The sequence below is a fragment of the Myiozetetes cayanensis genome, unplaced genomic scaffold (assembly GCF_022539395.1).
Source record: "Myiozetetes cayanensis isolate MyiCay16 unplaced genomic scaffold, myiCay2020 scf19, whole genome shotgun sequence".
NCBI lineage: Eukaryota > Metazoa > Chordata > Aves > Passeriformes > Tyrannidae > Myiozetetes > Myiozetetes cayanensis.
The window spans coordinates 8,215,076-8,236,087 of record NW_026087400.1 but is presented as its reverse complement, the minus strand read 5'-3'; the positions used below and the strand labels follow the sequence as shown (position 1 = coordinate 8,236,087).

The window sequence follows — 21,012 nt, the reverse complement described above, 5'->3', positions numbered from 1 at the left end:
CCATGGGCACCCTGCTGGCTTTTCATATCCTGGTCCTGTTCCTGAGGCCAGAGGTTTGGTGGGTTTTGGTCTGAGCAATAAAGGCTGGAAGAAACTTAACTCAGGTTGGACAGGGCTTGGAGCAACCTCGTCTAGTGGGGTGGAATTAGATGGGTTTTAAGGTCCCTTCCAACATAAATCACTCTGTGATTCTTTGAAAAGGTCTTTCCAGTGTGGAAGTCTGGAAGTATCTTGAGTGACCATTCTGGCACGTGGCTCTAGAGATGGTCTTTCCTAAGAGACCACTTCTGGAGTCAGGCATCAGACTTGCTCTTAAAGAGGGAATACTGGTCTGCGATAAACATTTCTCACCTCCTGGACACAGAGGCTGTTTCTACCAGAGCTGCCCTGTGAGAGTGAATCCCAGGAAAAACCAAAGAAGTAAAAGTAGTAAAGGTAATCGTGGTTCAGGTTGGGAAATTCTCGGTGTGGCTGTGGGGGACCCTTCAGATGTGCTGCAGTGCTACTGCTCTGCTCCCTCAGCAGGACACTGGGGCAGGAGCTGTGGATTTCCCAGGCCTGTTGGAGCTGTGGTGCAAACAGGAGGATCAGCATCCACCCAGGTGGGGCTGGGAACACACTCAGCTTCCCCAAAGCCCCTTCATGGCCAAAAACTGCCAGTGTGACGAAAGCGGAAACTACTTCGAAAGCCATGAAAACTGTTTGCCTCAAAATCCTGGATTTGCACCACTGTGGCAGCCGTGTTCTTATCAAGCCCTGTGCAGCTCCCTGTGGTACCACTGCCTGATATTCATTGTGTTGCTAAAAGAGGAAACACAGGAACATGTAGCAAAAGAGGGGTGAGACTTCCCACTGCGGTTAATTGCGACAAGTTAGTGACAAATAGACCAAGGAAAATTCCACTTGCAGACAGACTTTTTTTCTCACTTCTGGTCACCAGTTGGGTTTTTCTGGTTTGTGTTTTGTCCTGTTTTTATCTCCTCTGTTGTCACAGAAATTATCTTTCATAAGAATCTTTTCACCGAGCTCCTGAGTGCTGTTGGGGGCAGAGCTGTCAGATGGGCTTCCCTGAGGCGCAGTTCCAGAACATGGCGCCTGTGCAAGGCTGAATTCTCTTCATCCTGCTGCAAGTCTCTCTATTGCTCAAGTGGTGCTGCTGGGGAACGACAACAATGGATAAAAACATAGGGGTCAACAGAACTGCAAAGGTATGTCTGGTTTTTTGAGTACTGCATGTGAACGAGTGAGAAACGGGGGCCCAAGGGAAGGGTTTGATGTTTGAATTCAGTGATGATGTTGGAAGTAGCACTGGTGAGGCCGCACCTCCAGTTCTGGGTCCCAGAAATGGCCACAAGCTGCAACAGGGGAGGTTCAGGTTGGACATCAGGAGGAATTAGTCACGGAAAGGGTGGTCGGGGTTGGCAGGGGCAGCCCAGGGAGGGGGTAGAGGTGTCCAAGGAATGACAGGACGTGGCACTAAGTGCTCGGGGGAGTGACAAGGTGGGGATCAGGCACAGGTTGGACTCAGTGGTCTGGGAGGGCTTTTCCAACCTTAATGATTCTGTGACCCTGTGAAGTGTTTGGATTTCTCATCTTAAGGGGACAGAAGGCTCTTACAATGCTCACGTACCTGATGTCACCCTGTGCTTTTCACTGTGACAGAATTATTGACTGGCAGAAAGGTTTTCTTGGGGAGGATTCTGAATAAAGCAGGATTCCTAAATAACACATACATCTAATAACCACATTTGTGAAATTACAAATATACAACTTGAAGGTTCCACCTGTCTTACTGCTATCCTGTAGTGACATTACAGACATGGTTACATTGTCAGAGGCTTTCAGTGACAGTCCAGGTGACCTGTTTCGTGACAGATTTCTCTACATTACGAGCAAAACAGAAAACATTTTGAAGCACTATTCTTTTTTATTTTGAAAGACTAGAACTAGTTTATACAGGGTTTTTTATGTTTGTGTATTCATACTACATCTGGTTTAATTTTATATATATACATAGCTAAAATGCCCTGCTGCAGCTGTAAGGGTTAGAGAATGCTGAAGTCTTGATTCCAAGTCAGTGCCTTCATTGTCCTGCTGTCTGCAAGTCTAATAGGCAGTGTTATGAAATTATGATTTTCATGCTGGATTGTGATCTCAGTGTTTGCTGTAAATAAGCTGCCTCCTGGAAATTTCATAGAAAATTTAATGTGTGGGGGGAAAACTTAGTATGAGCTCAATTTTCCATTGAGGCGTGTAAAGATTAGGGGGCTATTTTTCACGTTGAGTCACAGTAAGTGAGGCAGGACATTTTTCATCTCTGTACATAGAAATTTTCTATTCCTAGGTTTAATATTTACCATTTTCTTAAAATGGATTGTCAGTGGTAAATAAATGTAATGGTAACAAACTGATTCCCTGTTCTGCTGTGAGCTCTTTAGACAGGGCCATAGCACACCCAGTCAACTTCAGCTGAGTAATAACTGAAAAAGTCAAACTTATTTCTGTTATATCATTTATGAACTGTTTATAAGGTTCCTACTACCCTGGCAGTACTGTTTATTATAATATTTGAATATTATGCTTCATACAAAAACATTAAGGGGTTTTTTTCTATTATCTGAACTCCTTGAAGCACCAACCCTGAGCAGTGTTCTTGTGATGGCAACATTTTGCGATTATTCCTGTGCCCCAGCTACTCCACCTTCTAAAAATGAATTCAGCCTGTGAGTGCAGCCAGAAAATGTAGTTATTTTTTGTTGTTATGCACCCCATGTGGCACAGGCTGCACAGGAAGCGTTGCACCCCTTGGTGCAGCTTCAAACACTGCGAGCACGACGGGCTGCTCACGAAATAGTGCTCCTGCTGCTTGACAACACTGGCTGTGCTGCTGCCAGAGGACAAACAGAGCGTTTGAAACACACATTTAGTGGATATCAGGTTTGTCTCTCTTAAAATATGCACTTCACATCTTCCTATCTCATCCATAAATGTGAGGAATGTCATGGATTCTCTGTCTCTCTGCTCTTCTCTGGTGAGGCCCCACCTGCAGAGCTGCCTCCAGCTCTGGGGTCCCCAACATAAGGACATGGAGCTGTTGGAGCGAGTCCAGAGGAGGCACCAGGATGATCAGAGGGATGGAGCAGCTCTGCTGGGAGGAAAGGCTGGGAGAGTTGGGATTGATCAGCCTGGAGAGGAGAAGCTTTGGGGTGACCTGACTGTGGCCTTCCAGTGCCTGGAGGAGCTACAGGAAAGATGGAGAGAGACTATTTACAGGGGCCTGGAGGGACAGGACAAGGGGGAATGGCTTCAAATTGACAAGGAGTAAGGTTAGATTGGATATTAAGAAGAAAGTGTTTCCTGTGAGGGTGGGGAGGCCCTGGCACAGGTTGCCCAGAGAAGCTGTGGCTGCCCCATCCCTGGAAGTGTCCAAGGCCAGTTTGGATAGGGCTTGGAGCAACCTGGGCTAGTGGAAGGTGTCCCTGCCCATGGCAGGGATTGGAATGAGATGATCTTTAAGGTTCCTTCCTACCCAACCCATTTGTGACTCTGATTTGTTCTGTGGGTCCCTCTGCCCCTGGGCATGTGTTCACCTGCAGCCTCAGGGCTCTGCTGTCACCCCCAAGTGTCCATCTCAAACACCCAGGAGCAAATAATATGTTTCAAAATAGAATTTGCCAGAGTTGATATACTGAGCAAAGAGTTACTTCAATAGCCAAGAGGAAATATTAGAGAAAATGGTGAAATCTCTGCTTTCCTGGGCTTCAGACTGTAATATTTGGGCTATTGCCAGGGATGGAAGTATGCTCAATGCCCAGCTTTCCTGGGGAATTCTTAAAGGTGAAACTTTAGTTGTCGTGCACAAAACAGTCTTGACCCAGGGAATTTTCACCTCATGTAATTTAATGCCCGTTAACACAAACTTCTGATTTGGGTGATTGAGAAAGAATAAACCACGAACAATTAAGGAAGCACTTGAGTAAACACCTTTCCTCCCCCTTCCTGGTCTCAACTTGCCTTATTTTTTTGGGGCAGAGGGAGTACCCTCAGTCCACCCCAGGTCCTTCACAGAGGTTTCTGGGATTCGTTCAAGAGAACATTTGGTTGCATTTGAAAGTAGTTTTGTGGCCACAGATTGCGGCTTTGTTGTTTGTACTCTCCATCATTACAAAGGCTGGAACACCTTTAAAATTCCAGGGTAGCAGCTGAATGGCTCTTTATCATATGCGTGGAGTTTGTGAAGGAGCAAAACTTCTGGTTTTAATATCAAAAAAAAAAAAAAAGAAAGAAAGAAAGAAAAGAAAAACCCCAATGACATTCAAATGGGCTACTTTGTACCAGGAATTCTTTCTCCTTTGGGCAGCTGTGTCAGCTGGTGCCCTGCTCCCAGCCCAGAGGTGTAGATTTTGTTGAGAAAGCATTTTCAATTCAGCATTTTCTATTCAAGATGCAAAAGTCTTTTCTGGTGAAGTGATTGTGGCTTTGGGAGCAAGGGTCTAATTTCATCTTGAAGCTGCCATGGAAAGAGGAAGGAAAAGGCTTTTGCCAGAGAAAAAGCAGCATGTACAAATGCAAACCCAGAAAAAGTTTGCAAACACCAAGATATTCCCAAGCCCAAAGTGGTAAAACCTGCGCATTTGCATAAGCACGACCTGGGCTGAACTGCTGCTGAGCAAACAGCAACCACGAATAATTTTAAATAACACTATAGTTTAATAATACGAAATGATTTTTTTAAATAATCAGAGGAATAAAACCCTTCAGCTGCAGGACATGTTTAGCCTTCCTCCTGGGGTTTTCTGCCTATGCAGAGTGAGGTTGCCTTGCAGGGTTTTCCATAAGCACAAAAGGGACCTGCTAAGTTTTCTAGAGATCCGAACAGGAAAATTTCGAAGTGTATCAAGTCTCAAACCACTTTTAAGTTAAAAACAAAACAAAACAAAACCCACACCACCACCACAATCCAGGAGTAAAAATACTGCTGCAAAAATGCTTCCAAATCCAATCCTTTTTTCTGGTGCAGCCTTGCTGCCCTAGGTTTTCTCTTCAGAGCAGGGAAGGCACTTCCCGGGGGTGTCTGCAGGAAGGATGTCTGTGTGTCCTGCACCATCCCCAGCTGCAGCCCAGTGGCTCCCTGCAGATAATTCTGCTACATAATGAGCTCCCTCCATTCCCCAGAGCCCCTTTCCTGGGGCTCCCAGTGAGCAGGAGGTGCCAGAGGCTGAGCCTTCCCTCTCCAGGCTTCCAGCCAGACCCTCCAGTGCTGCCTGAGCCACTGACCGGGCTGGGGGAGATCATCCTCCTCCTCAGGTGATGGACTAGCAGGGAAATAAGAGGCAACAAAATGAAGGTTAATGTAAGTACTGGACTCTTTTCTTTCTGTTGCAGTTAATTTAATGACTTTACTGATTTCATTTGTAGTGTAAAATCTGCATCTGGCAGGGTCCCTTTGTGCATGTGCTCATCCGATTTGCACATCACTAACGGAGCATGTGGGCTTAATTTTTAAAATATAATCCAAGCTAAGCTGAAAAAAAAATGCTTTATCAAGGACAATATGGCTAAGGAGGATAAAGGTTTGTACCGTGCATAATATGCCTTATTAAAAAGCTATTCTGAATGACCCTGACTGGCCATTTCCCTATTTTCTTGGAAACAAGGAGGTTGAATGATTAACGCTTGAGCTGGACTACATCTCAAAAAAAGATGATGTTTATTGCACTGATTCCTAGAAAAGAAGTAATGGAAATGTTTCAACAACCTGAGTCATGCTGTGATGAGAAAAATGTCATGTAATTTCAATATGAGTTATGTGAGCCTGGGAAAGCCTGTGCTCTCTAGGATAATGACTGGCCACGTCCTGCAGTGCTGCTTGCAAGGAGAACTGAAGCTCAAGAGAGGAAAGGAGCGGTGGCAGTGCTCATTTTTAGGAAATACTGTTCTCCCTGGGAGGAGGGGGGACGGATCAAACCCATTTTGCAGTCGTATGTCAGTGTTCTTGCCCAGACCCCCCACAGCAGAGGGACCCCCAGCCTTGGCTTTGTGCTTTGGCTGTCACACCACTGAATCACTCTCCGTGTCACAGCTGATCTCTGGCAGCTGTGGCTCGGGAAGGGTCTGCGCTGTCACCATGTGTCCCCTGCTAATGACAGGGAAAGGGGAACGTCCAGCTGCCACCCGGGAGCGGCGACGGACACCAGTGATTAGGGCAGGTGGAGAACCAGCCGCTCCTTTTCCCAGAGAAATATTGCCACGTCAGTAATATTTATTCAGAAATAGCTTGGTTATTAATCTGTTCGATTTACTTAATTAATTTATTCAGCAATATTACCATTGCAGCGTTGCCCAAAGTGTTAAAAAAAGAATCGATTTTGGGGGTAGATAACTGCAGCGAGGGAGATGCAGGAAGCCACAGCATTTGGGAGTTGTGGTGCTGCTGCTGATTCATTATGAATCAGAAAACACCCACCCCGACCTCTCCTCTTGCTGTCGCTTCTGCCACATCCAGGAAATGGGCAGAAACTCCACCACAGGTCAGATGGGATGCAAGGACAGCATCCTGTCACACCTGTGCACCCAGGACAGGAACACACAGCAGTCCCTGCCAGTGAAAAACGTGCAATTTACTCCTGAAAACCTGCCCCAGGAATTTTTTGCGTGTTCCTTGAGCAGGGAGAAGAAGGAAGGCAATGACCTTGCTTTAAGGAGTGGCTGTGCAGCATCTATTTCTGAGGAACAGGAGAGAACTTGTACTCATCAGAACTCTCTGTGTCTGTAAATCCATGTTTGGAAATAAATGTTGTAGTAAAACGTAATTAAGATACTTTAAAAAGTAAATTAATTGGGTGCATATGGGCAAAAACCTTTGGATAGTAGTAGGACCCAAATCCCAGAACTACACACAGAGTCAGCGTTTGAAACAACAGGAAATGGCAGCTTATTTTCCCTTGAGGTTGGCCATGAGACCACAGATGCAAAAATGCTGTGAATGGTGTGAAATCCTGATTGCACTTTCCAGCTCTATTGATTTTATCACAGCTAGAATTTGATTAATTAGATTTGTGGAGAAAAGAGAGTTTGGCGGAAATTAATGGAACCAGCTTGTATTTGCCACTTGTGCAGCACTGACTTGGGTGAAGCTGCAGGATTTCTAAGTGGTCCTGCTCGAATTTTTAAAGTGGCTCTTTATCAAGAACTGATTTGACCGTTTGAGAATTTAAAACCTGCTGGTTAGCACCTGGTTCCACCCTCCCAAAATCAATTAACAGTTGGATAGGCAACTAAAGCAAGTCCTGACAAGGGTTCCTCATTGAAACTCATACAAAACTTCTGTATAACATGAACTTTTATTTTCCAAAATACATAAACAAACCCAAAAAATACAGTAGAAGGACCTTCTGCAAGTCACAGGAAACGCTGCACATCAGAGGGATGTGCAGCCCCATGGCCACAGGGAGGCACCTCCATGTAGAGAAAGACCTGATCGTTTAAGGTAAATTCTCCTTTTTCCTGGGGTTGTTGACGATGGGAACTGTCTACAATTAACTGGGCAAAGCTGAAATGACTCGCAGTCGTCTACTGTTTAGAAGGGAATTCTCTGGGAAGCCTGTTCCCAGCTAATGGACGATGGAGAATGTTTATTCCTCCGGCTTTGTTGGGAGATGAAGAGATTAACTGGAAGCCGCTCTGTAAACATGTCAGAGGTGTCACTGATGCATGAGCAGAACTGTTTAGCAAACACAACCCGACGCCTTTAGCTGTGTCTCTTCCTCCTCAAATATTTTAAGTCCCGTTTTCCTGCAGTAAAAGTGCTTACACATATATTTATTGCAAAATGCAGCTGAGAAATAATTACCTTGATCCACGCAAAACCTCTCATGATTAAAGTTATCTCTTTATTTACATTATTTCAATAGGTTTTTCTAGAAGCAAATTTAAGACAATAAATGAAAAACACTGTTTTATTTGAAACGCTGTGAAGTAGTGCCTTACCTGTGTATCATGTGAAATAATCTGGGGTAAGAAGTTGACACTTCCAAACACAAACTGAGTGGGAAGGGGGAATAGAGAAATTATTGTGTCAGGCTTGCAGGCAAGATGCTCAGATTATCACTGCATATATTTTATAAGGATATTTTTTTCTGTTGTACAGTCCTATAGGCTGAGGATTGGGCTTGGGATAGGAGAGGGATCAGGAGATCTTGGTAACAGTGGGGTGTTTTTTCCTGTTGTGTATATAGAGTCAGTCTGTGAGTACTCCCATTTTGAGGGTATAGAATTTTATATTATAAAACTGTACACTGATCATCTTCACTGCTTCTTAATTAAAATTTCCCCTCTCTTCATTAATAAACATGAATTAACAGCTTTCACTTCTATGAGTCTCAAGGGCTGTTAGGTTTTATAGGGGGTGCATGGTTGGATAAGGGTATGCAAACAGTAAAGTGTAAAAAGTCCAGTTTGCAGGAGGAATTTAGTCTCTCAGCATCAGATCCACAGTCAAACAAAGGAGAAACACTTCCAGCTACACAGGAACTTTTCAACTGAAGCTGTTTCCAGGGCACTGTAAAACCCTTCAGTGTGTGACACATTTGCATTGCCCTCGGGCAGTCATGGGCTCTGGAGGGGGCACAAAGCCTCGGGAAGGGGCTGCAGGGGACACAGCCTCTGTTTGCTAGGTCTGTGCTCTGCCATCATCTCATTAAAATCTCCTCAGTGAGAGAAAAGTCACAGCCAAGGTGCTCTCTCGTGGGGTGAGAGCAGCTTTTTAGGATGTTCTTTGTCTTAGGAGAGTTTTTTCGGTGCTGCTGAAGGGGATGAAACAACAAATGCCAAAGGAGGAAAAGCACTTTGATCTCATCTGTGTTGGTTTAGTGCTTATTACACATTGGTTATTGTAAGGACAGATTAACAAGGTCACATAAAATACCAAAGAGCTCCAACCAGCTGGCCCTGGCTGGCACGTTTTGGGTGACACATTGGACAGACAATTTCCTCTGGCTAACAGGGAAAAAATGCAGATCCCACTACCCTCAAAGCACAGCCTCCTCTGAGCTGAGCATCCCCAAAGGTCTCTGGGACCCTGGGAATGCAGTTCTTGTTTATAGTCACTGGCAGGTCAGAGATGCTTCTGCTTATGATAGGAAGGGGCTGCCACAGTGATCCCTCACACATGTCCCAGAGAGCTGAGAGTGTAGATAGGGCTGGATTTCTGGCAAACATTAGATGATTCAGAGCCTGGAGTACAGACAACCTCACTCCACATCACAGGAGACAGGCTTGGTGGACCTCAGCCATCTGTGCAGTCAGATGAAGCACCCACCTCCTGGAAATGTTGTCTATAGAATTTCTCCCGCTGTTGTTGTGATCACAAAATCAATTGGCTGTGATGAACTGTCTTAAAAAATGAGGTATTTTTGGAAGGCAAACTGGAACAGGGATGGCATCCTGTGGCTTCTTGGCAACTATTTCTTACCACGAGCAGACTAGATGTGAGTTGATATTTCTGGGCTGGATGCATATTCACTCTAAAAGAAATGAGATTTGAAAATATATGTGTTGTTTCATACATTGTTTGATTAAAGAATTAGGCTCAGCAACATTTTCAGTGTGCTGCTGCCACGGGAAAGAGAGCTGGAGAAACGTCAACATTTAGATGCCTTTTAAAACTACACAGTGAACCAAATGTCCCTCTTGTTTGTGTTGGTGCAATTAGGAAGGACAGTCTTCTTTTTGCCAGGCTCCACTTCCGAGTTCAGGCTTCCTGCCCCTGCCACCCGTTTCCTGTGTGTGCCTGGATAAGGCTCTTCACGTTGGAAAAGAGGGAGAGAATTCCTCTGCCCATCCTCCTCAGGGATGAAGAACAGGGTCTGCTCTTCAGTGTGTCTGTACAGCATCCACCAACAAGGATCTTGAAGTGTTGATGAATAATAGGAAAAGCTGGCTGTTTTCCTTTTTTTTTTTTTTCCCCACAATGCAACAACGTGTGAAGCCCAGGCCAGCCCCAAGGCTGTGCTTGTGGTGGGATTCCTGGGGGCCTGACTGCAACACTTGGCATTGTCCAAACAGAAAGGGGATTCCCATGTTCAAGGCTAAAACCAGGCTGGGACACGAGGTAAAAGGGGCTGTTGTCCACCCCTGGCAGCTGCTGAGGGACGAGCCCACGGCTCACAAACAGGCCATTGTTCATGTCCACCCTGACCATGGATTGTGTGCAGCCAACAACAGGCCCTTCTCACCAGCTGAGCTGACAAATTTGGGTTCTTCTGCTGCAGCTTCAAGCCAGCTGTTGCTTTACAGCAAATGCTCTGGACAAAAATACAAGGCATCACGTCTCCTATTTGGGTGCTATCTCTTTGGGCATTACTTGCACTTTGTGATAAACTCACAGTGAGACACTGCCAGTGTCCCTCTGCCTGGGAAGCAGAGTCCCATTTTAAAGCTGAAAGCAAACTATCTTGTACTGAAAAAACCTACATCCACAGCTTTCTCTACCCTTTGCACAAATACCTCAGGTGACCAAAGCCACCTGCTGTTAGTACTTTTCATTTTTTTAATTGACATCTTCCAGCTGACAGAGAGGAGGGTTAGATTAGATGTCAGGAAGGAATTCGTCCCTGTGAGGGTGGTGAGGTCCTGGCACAGGTTGCCCAGAGAAGCTGTGGCTGCCCCATCCCTGGAAGTGTTCAAGACCAAGCTGGACAGGGCTTGGAGCAGCCTGGATAGTGGAAGGTATCCCTGCCCATGGCAGGGGTTGAAATGAAGAATTCGCAGAATGACAATGGGAAAAACAGCTCTTCTTCATATAGGAATGTTCATAACTAATCACAGAATCATTAGGGTTGGAAGGGACCTCTGGAGACCATTCAGTCCAATCACCTGCCCAGGCAGGGTCACCTGGAGCAGATAACACAGGAACACATCCAGGTGGGTTTGGAATGTCTCCAGAGAGGGAGACTCTCTACTCTCCCTGCGCAGCTGTTCCAGTGCTCTGCCAAACCCTCCATGGAAAGAAGTTCTTCCTCATGTTGAGATGTGTTTTAGCTCATAAGTGTCATATATATATGTCTAATATAATATGTCTAAATAACGAACATTAGCAGTGCTCTTTAAGAGCCTCATGGGGAAAAGGTGCTGAAGAAATATATTGTAGTGGTATTACAGAATCACTGAATATTCTGAGTTGGAAAGGACACACAAGGATCATCAAGTCCAACTCTTAAGTGAATGACCCATGCAGGGGGTTGAACAGAGGACTGAAAGGGGATTGAACCTTGGTGTTTAATTATTATTATCTATTTCTTTGTGCACTGAACATAGCAGGCACAGGCTACAGTTTGCACTAAAGTCTGCACAGGCAGAAGTTTAACCCTCTGAGACCAGTGCTCTGAGAAAGGTGGTTTGATGTGAAAGCAGCTGTGCTTGAACTAAATTGAAATCGAGGTGGGGATAAACACCAAGCCATATCCCAGTGAACACTGCTGTGGGTGTAACAGTGCAATGCTGGTGTTCTCTGTGTCCCCAGAACACCCTGGCCAAGGCGCTGTACGACAACAAGGCCGAGTGCTCGGACGAGCTGGCCTTCCGCAAGGGAGACATCCTGACCGTGCTGGACCAGCACGTCCTTGGCAGTGAGGGCTGGTGGAAGTGCTCCCTGCATGGCAGGCAGGGCCTGGCCCCTGCCAACCGGCTCCAGCTGCTCTCTCCCACCATCCTGCTGCCTCCTTCCACCCGGAGCGACCCCACAGAGCTGCCAGCGGGCCAACAAAACATCTACCAGGTTCCCTCCGGCCCCAAACCCACCGTGGTGTCGTCCACCTACGAGAAGATGGAGGGGTGGGTCAAATCCCCAACCAGGCTCTCTGCCACGCCTGCCCAAGCCATATATCAGGTGCCAGCCTTGGCTGCACAGCTGCTCAGCGAGAGGACCAAAAGCTCCATACACCAGGTAAGACAAACATCTCTGAAAGTAACAGATGTTATTATTGAAACAGTCGTTGGGAGTGGGAAAATAACAAAGGCTGAGCTTTTCAGTGGAATTTGCAGCAAAAGAATGATGGTGTTTAGGAAACTCCCATCAATTCTACTACAGTTTATAGCATTATGTGTGAAACGCTGCTCTGGGCAACATATGAGAGTCTCTATATTCTGTAGTCCCTCATTTTTTTGACAGTTTAAAGCAGCTGTAAAACGGGGCAGGAAGCAAAGAATATACCATTTGTTTGGGAGAATCTATAAATTATTTACAAACCTTGCCCAGAGTTAAAATAACAAGACACAGAACTTTCTCCTCTGATTGTTCACAGCATGTGGCCATCCAGAGTTCCCTGGGCACATGTGGGGTCTTTACATCCATCTGCACATGGAACATGTACATGTTGTATCAGCTGTCCTAAGATCAAAAATTTGTGCTTTCTTCTAGAAAAAATGAATGGGTAATGTTTTATAATGAAAGGTAAATAGAGCAAGGGAGGACAGAGTTCAAGTGCAAGTTTTTGTTCAGTTCCATGAGCTCTTCAGCCCTGGGTGGCAATTTATTCTGTGTAGGAAAATCACATTAGAAATACTAATTGAAAAAGGAAAAGGAAGGAAATTGAGCCCTGAGATATACAGTCTTCCATGCTGATTTAATGATCATTTGATTTATGGGGCCACCTTTCCTCCCACTGTGCTGGGAGGCGAGTCATGGAAACCGAGGTGCTGCTTCCTGCTGTGTGGCAGATGGGTGCTGGAAAACAGACACACTCGATGCAACCCTGGTGATTGAAATCTAATTTTCAGCACTGCAGCTGCAGTGCAGACCTTGTGTGCAGTTCCCACAACTGCAAGCTCAAGCTAAGAGTTACAAAGGACCCTTTTGCGCTTACTGTGATCCGATTTCTCCACGTTCCTGATCCTAAAGGAGCCATTTGCAAACTGAATGCAAGATTGGGACAAATTTTCCACATTGTGCCAGCAAATCAGGTGGAAAATGTTCATCTATTTGTTATCTGAATGAATGGTCCAATAGGAGAGCTCCTTGGCTCTTCTTGTCTCATTTCCTGAGTTTACACACCTAAGCCTTGTCTACTCTAACCAAAAATGAAAAGGAAACATCCCAGCCTGCATTTATGACCTAGAAGTTCAGAGTTGAGCTGTGTCTTGCACAGTGTCACAGCTGTTCCCACACCAACTGCACTGTGGTGGTCACAAGCCATGCCCAGATGCAGGGGAGGCTCGGGAGAGCAGCCTGAGCAAGGCCAGGACGAACTGCAACACTCGGACTGCCCCACAGAGATCCTCTGGGACAACTGGCAAAGCTCCTGGCATGCTCAGCTGTCCTCTGAGCAGCTGGGTAAAGCCACTGTGATTGAAAGCAATAAACCAAAACAAAATCCCTCAGAGCCTGTGCCCAGAGCACCTTCGTGTTTTACTGTCACTGAAAGGACTTTAAAAGGTAGTAGGATGTGATATCCAGTGAGTTTCATTTTTGCTGCATAGTGAGATTCGTCCACCTGAAAACAGAGCTGGGCTAAGGATGGCTTTCTTGATACCTCTAATCTTTTACCCTTTCTGTTCAGGGAAGTCTCTTTTATGCCTCTGTTTGGAAGTAAAGATGCTCATATTCAGGCCCTGGCACAGGCTGCCCAGAGAAGCTGTGGTTGCCCCATCCCTGGAAGTGTCCAAGGCCAGGCTGGATGGGGCTTGGAGCAGCCTGGTCTAGTGGAAGGTGTCCCTGCCCATGCAGGGGGTGTAACTGGACAGCCTTTAAGGTCCCTTCCAACCCAAACCATTCAGTGATTCTGTGATTCTGTATCATAGAGCACTAAGGGGATTTATCTTCACTCCTCTCCTTCCTTCAGATGAGAGCTAAGAGCTTTCACAAAGCTGAAACAGGCAGTTGTAAGGCTGAAGTCTAGTTCCTCTACCATATTTCCCCTAAATTACCTTACTACAACACTCACATGGAGATCACTACCTCCAATTTCAAATAATTATTGTAACATCTCATCTCCAGTGGTGTTTCTGTGGGTCAGTGGCTTGAAAAGGTCCATCTAGCTGAGGACAGCCAAGCTAAAGACAGGCTGAAGGAACAAAATTGATTGATTAAAAAAACCCAAATCCTATTCAACAGTCATATTTTGGGACCTTAACTAATTGTCCCAAAGATGTGGTCATGCCTTCTCAAATTATGTTTTAAGCAAACAGGAGAATTTGACTACAGACCAATAATGTAATTCTCATATCAGACTTCCCTGTTCGTGGAGATGAACAGGACATCAAGGTTTACTCCTTCCAAATGAGTCAGTCTTTCATAACTACAGAATAATGCTCAGCCTGCACCTTTTTACTGCTCTTACACTAAATATGGCTTGACCCCATGGCTCTGTGAGCCTGGAGAAGCAGAAATTTCCCCACTTCCTTTTTTTCAGTGGTTCTGCTTTTGGTTAGTCTAAAGATTGGTGAAGTGATAGGTGAAGCTGGATTTTCTCCAAATCTTTTCACTCCCATGGTTACTCAGGCAGATAGATTGTCTTTGATTTGTATGTGCCAGTTGTTATCTCACCTGAAATACAGCAGAAATGCTGGCAAAGGAGAACTGTTGGGGAAGAATGCCATGCCTGCTTCTAAGCTCAGTTCCTGCCTCAGCTTCAGTGAAGAGCTGAAGGTTTTTAATCACTTAAGAGTGATTACTCCAACAGTGGCCTATCCAGCTAAAAGAGTTTCCAAAGATGTCCTGAGCTTCCTGCTCACCGCAGCTTTCTCATTATTGTTTTTCTCCCCCTCCAAGCATCTGTTTACTCTCCCGAGAGCCTGCCGGGCGTCAACGCCAAATATCAGGGGTGAGGTGTACGACGTTCCCTCCACGCAGCGCCGGGAGTCCCTGCTCACACGGGTGAGTCCTGCCATGGACACTGTAGAACTGCAGAGTAGATTTTGAGGCAAACTCCAGTGTCTCCCTGATCGCTTTTTGTAAAATTAGGAAGAAAGTAATCTATTTTTAGCTTAAAACCTGAAGCAGCTCTCTTCAGTTTCTTAGAAATTCTGAGAAATCGGTCCTAAATTTGGTATGTTTCTAATGAGCACTTTCAGTTTTACCATTAGTAAGGCATTTCCTCCTGGATTCCAAGTCAGAGAGACTGACACTACTGATGTCCTACAGAATTCTCAGCACCAGAGTGTGTCACCCTCTCTGCCTTGGAATCCAGAAGGAAATGTGCTCTGTGTCTGTGTCATTTGATCAGGATGATTTCAGGGTGTTTTCAGAAGAGTCACAAGTGCATGTTCAAAAAGAAACTAAATGTCGCCCACCCCACCCACCCACCGTGGGGAAGAACACGCCACGGATGTGTGACATGACCAGGGTGAGGGCAACATGTGGGTCACATCCACCACCCAAGTGTGCTGTTGCCTCATCCTGCTCTTGGTACCTCTGTGCTGCCCTGAGGAGAGTGAATGTCCACATTCCCTTGACCTCTCAGGTCACCAGGATGGGACAGACACCAGGCCCAGCCCCATCCTGTCACCTCCCACGCAAGGTGTGGGTAGGACTGGAGCAGGTCCATGGAGCCTCCCCACGCACTTTATCCTGGCAGCAGCTGGCAGGGCAGGATTGAGCCCATTCCATCATTATCAAGTTATCCACAGATTTCCTGGAGTTAGCTCCTTTTGTAAGTGGGTGATTCCTGCTCAGACCCAAAGCCAGATGTGCCAGTGGTGGCTGCCTCGCACTCCCACCCAGCACTGCAGGAAGGCTCCAGCATCTCCCCTGCAGGCTGAGGGTGACCCATGCTGTCCAAACCAGGAGCTACTCCCACAAGCCTTTGATTCCACCAGAGTCTTCAGTGGGCTCTAAAAAGGATCAAAGTCACCCAGGGTTTTTTTCTCCTTTTCCCAGAGCGGTGCCACTCCACCCACCACACGGAAGGGCTCCATGCCAGTCAGACCCACTGAGAACTTCCAGGCAGAGCAGGAGCAGCTTTACAACATCCCATCCAGCCCAGAAAAGGCAGGAGCTGGGATCCAGAAAGACTCACCAGCAGGCAACGTAAGTAAGATTTGTTGGACATGATCTGTCAGTGCTGTGACACCTGGCTTGGGCAGAGGGGCAGGTTTCCCATCTCTCCCCCAGTGTTTGCCAAGCACCATCCTTGAAGAAAGGGCTACTCTGAAATTTCACAACTAAGAAAATGCCTCAATGGAAACTTTTCATTAGTTGAGTGCTGAGTATTTCAGGTTTCCCGAATGGCTGTAGGATCCAAGAGGATTTTGACAGGCTCCTTAGTGCACATGCCTAGGGCATTTTTTGACAGAGTATGCACATGAATGGGAAATAACCCAAGTGTCTACAGATGTTCCTGGCTGGGTACACTGCTGTATGATCTAATCACCTGTGCTCAAAATATTTTACCTTTTATATGTGCAGCTTGTGTGTTTTGGAAAATAAAAAACACGGGCCAGCCCTTTCGTGGTGCAGTTCCACTGACACCAGTGGAGTTGCACACGTTTGTGTGCTCTAAGAATTCAGTTTTGTTTCTCACTTCTTGTTTAGAAAGGTGATCTATAAACCCTCTGTGCTCCTGGTTTATAAACCCTCTGTGCTCTGTTGCAGTTGTATGATGTCCCTCCCAAAAGAGAAACTGATGCCTCAGAAAACAAATCTCTGAAAAAGTGCTTGGGCCATTACAATACTTTGCCAAACCCTCGGAAGTCAGAATGGATTTATGATGTTCCAGTATCACCTGAAAAATCAGGATTAAAACAGCACCCTTCTGGCCACTCCTTGGAGAACCAGGTGCTGTACGATATCCCCCCAGCCAGGTACAAGGTGCCAGCGACAAATGCTGAAGCCAAAGTGGTAAATCCACAGTTATACAATATCCCACCGGCACAACGGAAATTAACACTTCCAGATATCCCTCTTTATGACGTTCCATCCTCACGGGACGCGCTCCTTTTGGCACAGAGCAGTAGCTGTGATGTACCCCCGACTCTCCTGGCTCCAAAGGCTGAGAGTCAGCTCTCTGAAGGGAATGTTTATGATATTCCAAAAGGTTTTCCCACCCCTGGGCAATCCAAGAAAGAGATGGAAAACAACAGTGACAGCTCTGGAGAACAAGCACATGGTGCTTCTCCAAAGCTCTCCAGAGGTGCCAAATTAGGACGAGACATCTCATCTGTTTCCAGTGTGGACAGCAGGAGCAGCACACTCTCCACATCCTCCAGCTCATCTGCTGAGTTGTTTTCTACGTCCTCACCATCGGAAGAGCCTGGCAGAGAAATCAAAGTGGACCTTGAAGTAGCCATAGAGACGCTGACCAGGCTGCAGCACAGCGTGTCCAGCTCAGTTGCAAGTTTAATGATCTTTGTGAGCAGTAAGTGGCGATTGCAGGAGCACCTGGAGAAGAGCATTGAGGAAATCCACAGAGCCGTGGATCACATCAAGGTGTCGCTGGGAGAATTCCTGGCCTTTGCCCAAGCCATAAAGGGAAATGCCTCTCGCCTCACTGACAGCAACATTCAGACCAGGATTAAAAAGCAGTTAGAGATCCTTGTGAACTCCTTCCAAATTTTAACAGAGACAAGGGAAGCTCTAAACAACTGCAAGTGGTCACTCGAGGCCTTGGTCCTCAGGAGCCCCCAGAACAACCCAGATGACCTGGACCGCTTCGTCATGGTGGCCCGCACGGTTCCCGACGACATCAAGAGGTTTGTGTCCATCATCATCGCCAACGGGAAGCTGCTCTTCAGAAAGAATGAGAGAGAACAAGAAATAAAGCAGCCGAAAGGGAGCCCAGAGTACAAAATGGCAAAACAAATCCCAGTGCCAAGAAGAATAGAAATAGAGTCGCTCCAGAGAAACGTTCCTGACAAACCCAGCCAGAGCCGGGTGCCTTTGGAGAAACAGGAGGAAAATGCCACTGAGGACTGTGATTATGTGCAGTTACAGGTCAGTAAAACTGGGGTTTACTATCCATATTCCTCACTGTTTGCAGATATTAAGCTACTGGCACTATTTTTGCCTTTGCATCAGTACCAGATTCAGCTTGCATCCTGTTTTCCAGACTTTATGGGAATTCAGGATTTTGTTACAGTGCTGGGTGGCACATGTGGAAGGAGAATCATTTTAATCAACAAAGAGAACTGGAGTTTGAGATTTTATCCAGCCAGCACCAACAAAACATCTTTATCATCTGTTTAAAATCATTTGGGAGACAGGTTTTAGCTGGAGATTTGCAAATCCTTTCTTCTCTTTTGCCTTTTAGTTCTCTTCTTGCCAGTTCTTTGTGTTTGGCTCTGACATGACTGGACAAGAAATGTTACTTTCTAACTCGAGGTTTATTGAAAGCCATATTTTCATAGAAAATTTTGCTGTAACAAATCAAACTCTTACTGTGAATTATCAAATTTATTTGTTTAGAATCATTCTGGGTGTTTGTTAGAACCATTCTCCTTAGAACTACTGAAATATCTACTAAGAATATCTCTCTTGGTTTCACAGAGAAATGCTGGCATGTCCTTAGGATTCAGGAAAGAAAAATTATTTTGTGGATGTTGCTTTCAGTCTCATATCTTGCAGGATGAGACACTACATTTTTAATAAGAAAACACTTATAGTTGCTTCCAATAAATGTACCATTGTTGTCCATGACATGTCCATGAAAGCTGCAGAAGAAGTAGTTGTTTCCCTGTGAAATAAGAGAAAACCACATTTATATTTAAATATTTTACGTAAGTCATTTCAACTTTGCTTTCATTTTAATTTATAACAGGCACAGAAAATCATTTCAGGTAAAGAAGTAGCAAAGAAGAGCACAGATTCAAAACCAAAGGTATTTCTGATTTTGAAAACTATTATTTATGAGGACTTCTAGTCCCTGATTTCTGTGCTTGCCAAAATTCAAAGTAATTTGCATTCAGACACACATCTCTATCCATAATCTATTTGCTTCTCATGGTTCATTTCCCAGAACTCATTCTTAGAATTACTGCTGAAAATTGTGAAAAACATTTATTTTCCTCAAACCTAATGAACCTCTCCAGTTCAAAGTCATACTATTTATTTTCTTGCCTTTGTGCATCATTTGGGATAAGGCTGTGAGGATTAGTATTTCAAAATATCTTGTCATGCACTGGTACAAAATTGACTCTTGTTTTGTCCATTTTAATCATTCATAACCCAAATTAAGCCCATTAAAGATCAATGTCTTGTACTATCTGAAAGCTTCAAGTCCAGACTGTGTAGAGGATTGGTGTTTGGCTGCAGCACTTTGTGTGCTATCCATTATTCAAATCGTATTTAGGAGAAAAAAGGCAATTGGGAGAATTTCCAATACTTTATGGGAAGAGAAATTATTGTAAAAGCTCCTGGGCTGGGGCAGTTTGGAGAGTACGAACTAAGAATCTGGGTTGGAGCAACGAAAGAAACAATCAGTGTGTGACACCGAGATGAATATTTTTTTAAACCTTTCTCCAGGCTTTGCCAACTGCCAAAAAGGCTGGAATTCAAAGCAAGCAGGACTGTGCCAAGAAAATCCCTCTGCCCGAGCACTGCAGGCTGTGTTTCGCTGCCCTGCACAAAGCCATCGGGGTGTTCACCAACAGCCTGAACAACAACCAGCCCCCCGAAGTGTTCATCTCCCACAGCAAGCTGATCATCATGGTGGGGCAGAAGCTGGTGGATTCTCTGTGCCACGAGACTCAGGAGAGGGATGCCCGGAGCGACGTCCTCCACAGCAGCAGCCGGTTCTGCAGCCTCTTGAAGAACCTGGCTCTGGCCACCAAAAACGCTGCCATAAAATATCCCAACGCGGACGCCACGAGGGAACTTCGGGATCGGACCGAGGAGCTGTCCAAGTACACGCAGCAGTTCAGGGCAATGATGGAATGAGAGATGGAATGTCACCGTTTTCACACATTCTCCACTGTTGTTGCCCCTTTGGCAGCCAAAGGGGAGCGAAACTGGCTCAGTGACACCAATTTTCAGTCACTTCAGAACTCCTGCCCAGAGTTCTCGGGGTGCTGGTGCAATTTGAGCAGGTTAAAATCCAGACAACAGCAGATGCAGGAGAAGATTTGTAGAATTAAATCTATTCTTTCTTCTCCACTGTTCAGATCCTGCCTGGAAATGTCAGAGTGTCTGGGCAGGAACATTTGCTGTGTATTAGAGCAAAATGGTTTTATTATCTGACTTATTTCTTATTTTTTATTCTCTCTATAGGTCAGATAAATGTCTTTTCCTTTTTTATTTTTTCTATTCAGGCATGTACAGTCTCTCTTCAAATTTAGCTGCACAACGTTCTGTAGCCTATAATCAATTGTTTCCTGAGGATTTTACTCAAAATTTGTAATTACAGTATTTTTTTTCCAGGCAGCTGCAAAGCTAATTTTTGGGTTTAACATACAAATGCAACAAAGGTATTATGGTACAAAATCTGGTACTATACATAGCCTAGATATTAACGGGGAATGCTCCAGGCTGGCACCTGAGCACGGAGGAAAACTGACTTGGAGGAGTGATGAATGTGCAGGGAGCACCTCAGTCATCCTCTGTCGCAGCCTGAAGCCGTTCAGAGCATTTCTCCAACTGAGACAGAATTTATTTCAGTCACTAGATGTGCAGGGGGTTCCAAAGCTCTTCCAGCAGACTGCAAAGGTGACATTGTTCCTTACTGAAATACCAGCAAGACACCCAGGGGTTCGGCTGCCTTGGTCTGTGCAGCTTTTTAACCTTATCCCCAAATTTTCTGGGTGTGAGATCCAAGGACAAAGATGCCGTGACCGCGCAGGGAGAGCGCGGCTACAGCTGTGTGACTGGGAGCTTCCCTGATTAATTTATTTTAACTTTTGTATCTGTAATTTCAACGTCTGGCCTTTCTTGGCGATGTGTTACGGGTGTCTTTTATTCGTGGGACAATGAATTTTGAGGGCAGCCGGAGCTGTCTGTGGGGAACCAGCTCCCGCTTCAGCATCCTCCAGCTTCCCTCGGCACCCGCCGCGTTTTACACCCTTATTTAACGCCGACACGTGTAAATA

The 21,012-nt window shown here is 45.5% G+C and overlaps 1 protein-coding gene across 2 annotated transcripts; it reads left to right on the top strand.

Moving 5' to 3' along the window:
* The first annotated feature begins 1,140 nt into the window (after positions 1–1,140).
* Positions 1,141–20,990, top strand: CASS4 (Cas scaffold protein family member 4). 2 transcript variants are annotated; one of them, XM_050314123.1, is made up of 7 exons: positions 1,141–1,208; positions 11,522–11,944; positions 14,768–14,872; positions 15,875–16,024; positions 16,589–17,926; positions 18,750–18,809; positions 19,454–20,990. In XM_050314123.1, exons 1-7 carry the CDS (start codon positions 1,173–1,175, stop codon positions 19,865–19,867), a joined length of 2,526 nt encoding a protein of 841 aa, XP_050170080.1. In that variant the 5' UTR covers positions 1,141–1,172; the 3' UTR covers positions 19,868–20,990. The 2 variants fall into 2 exon arrangements, with proteins under 2 accessions (XP_050170080.1, XP_050170081.1); XM_050314124.1 differs by lacking the exon at positions 18,750–18,809.
* Positions 20,991–21,012: the final 22 nt, after the last annotated feature.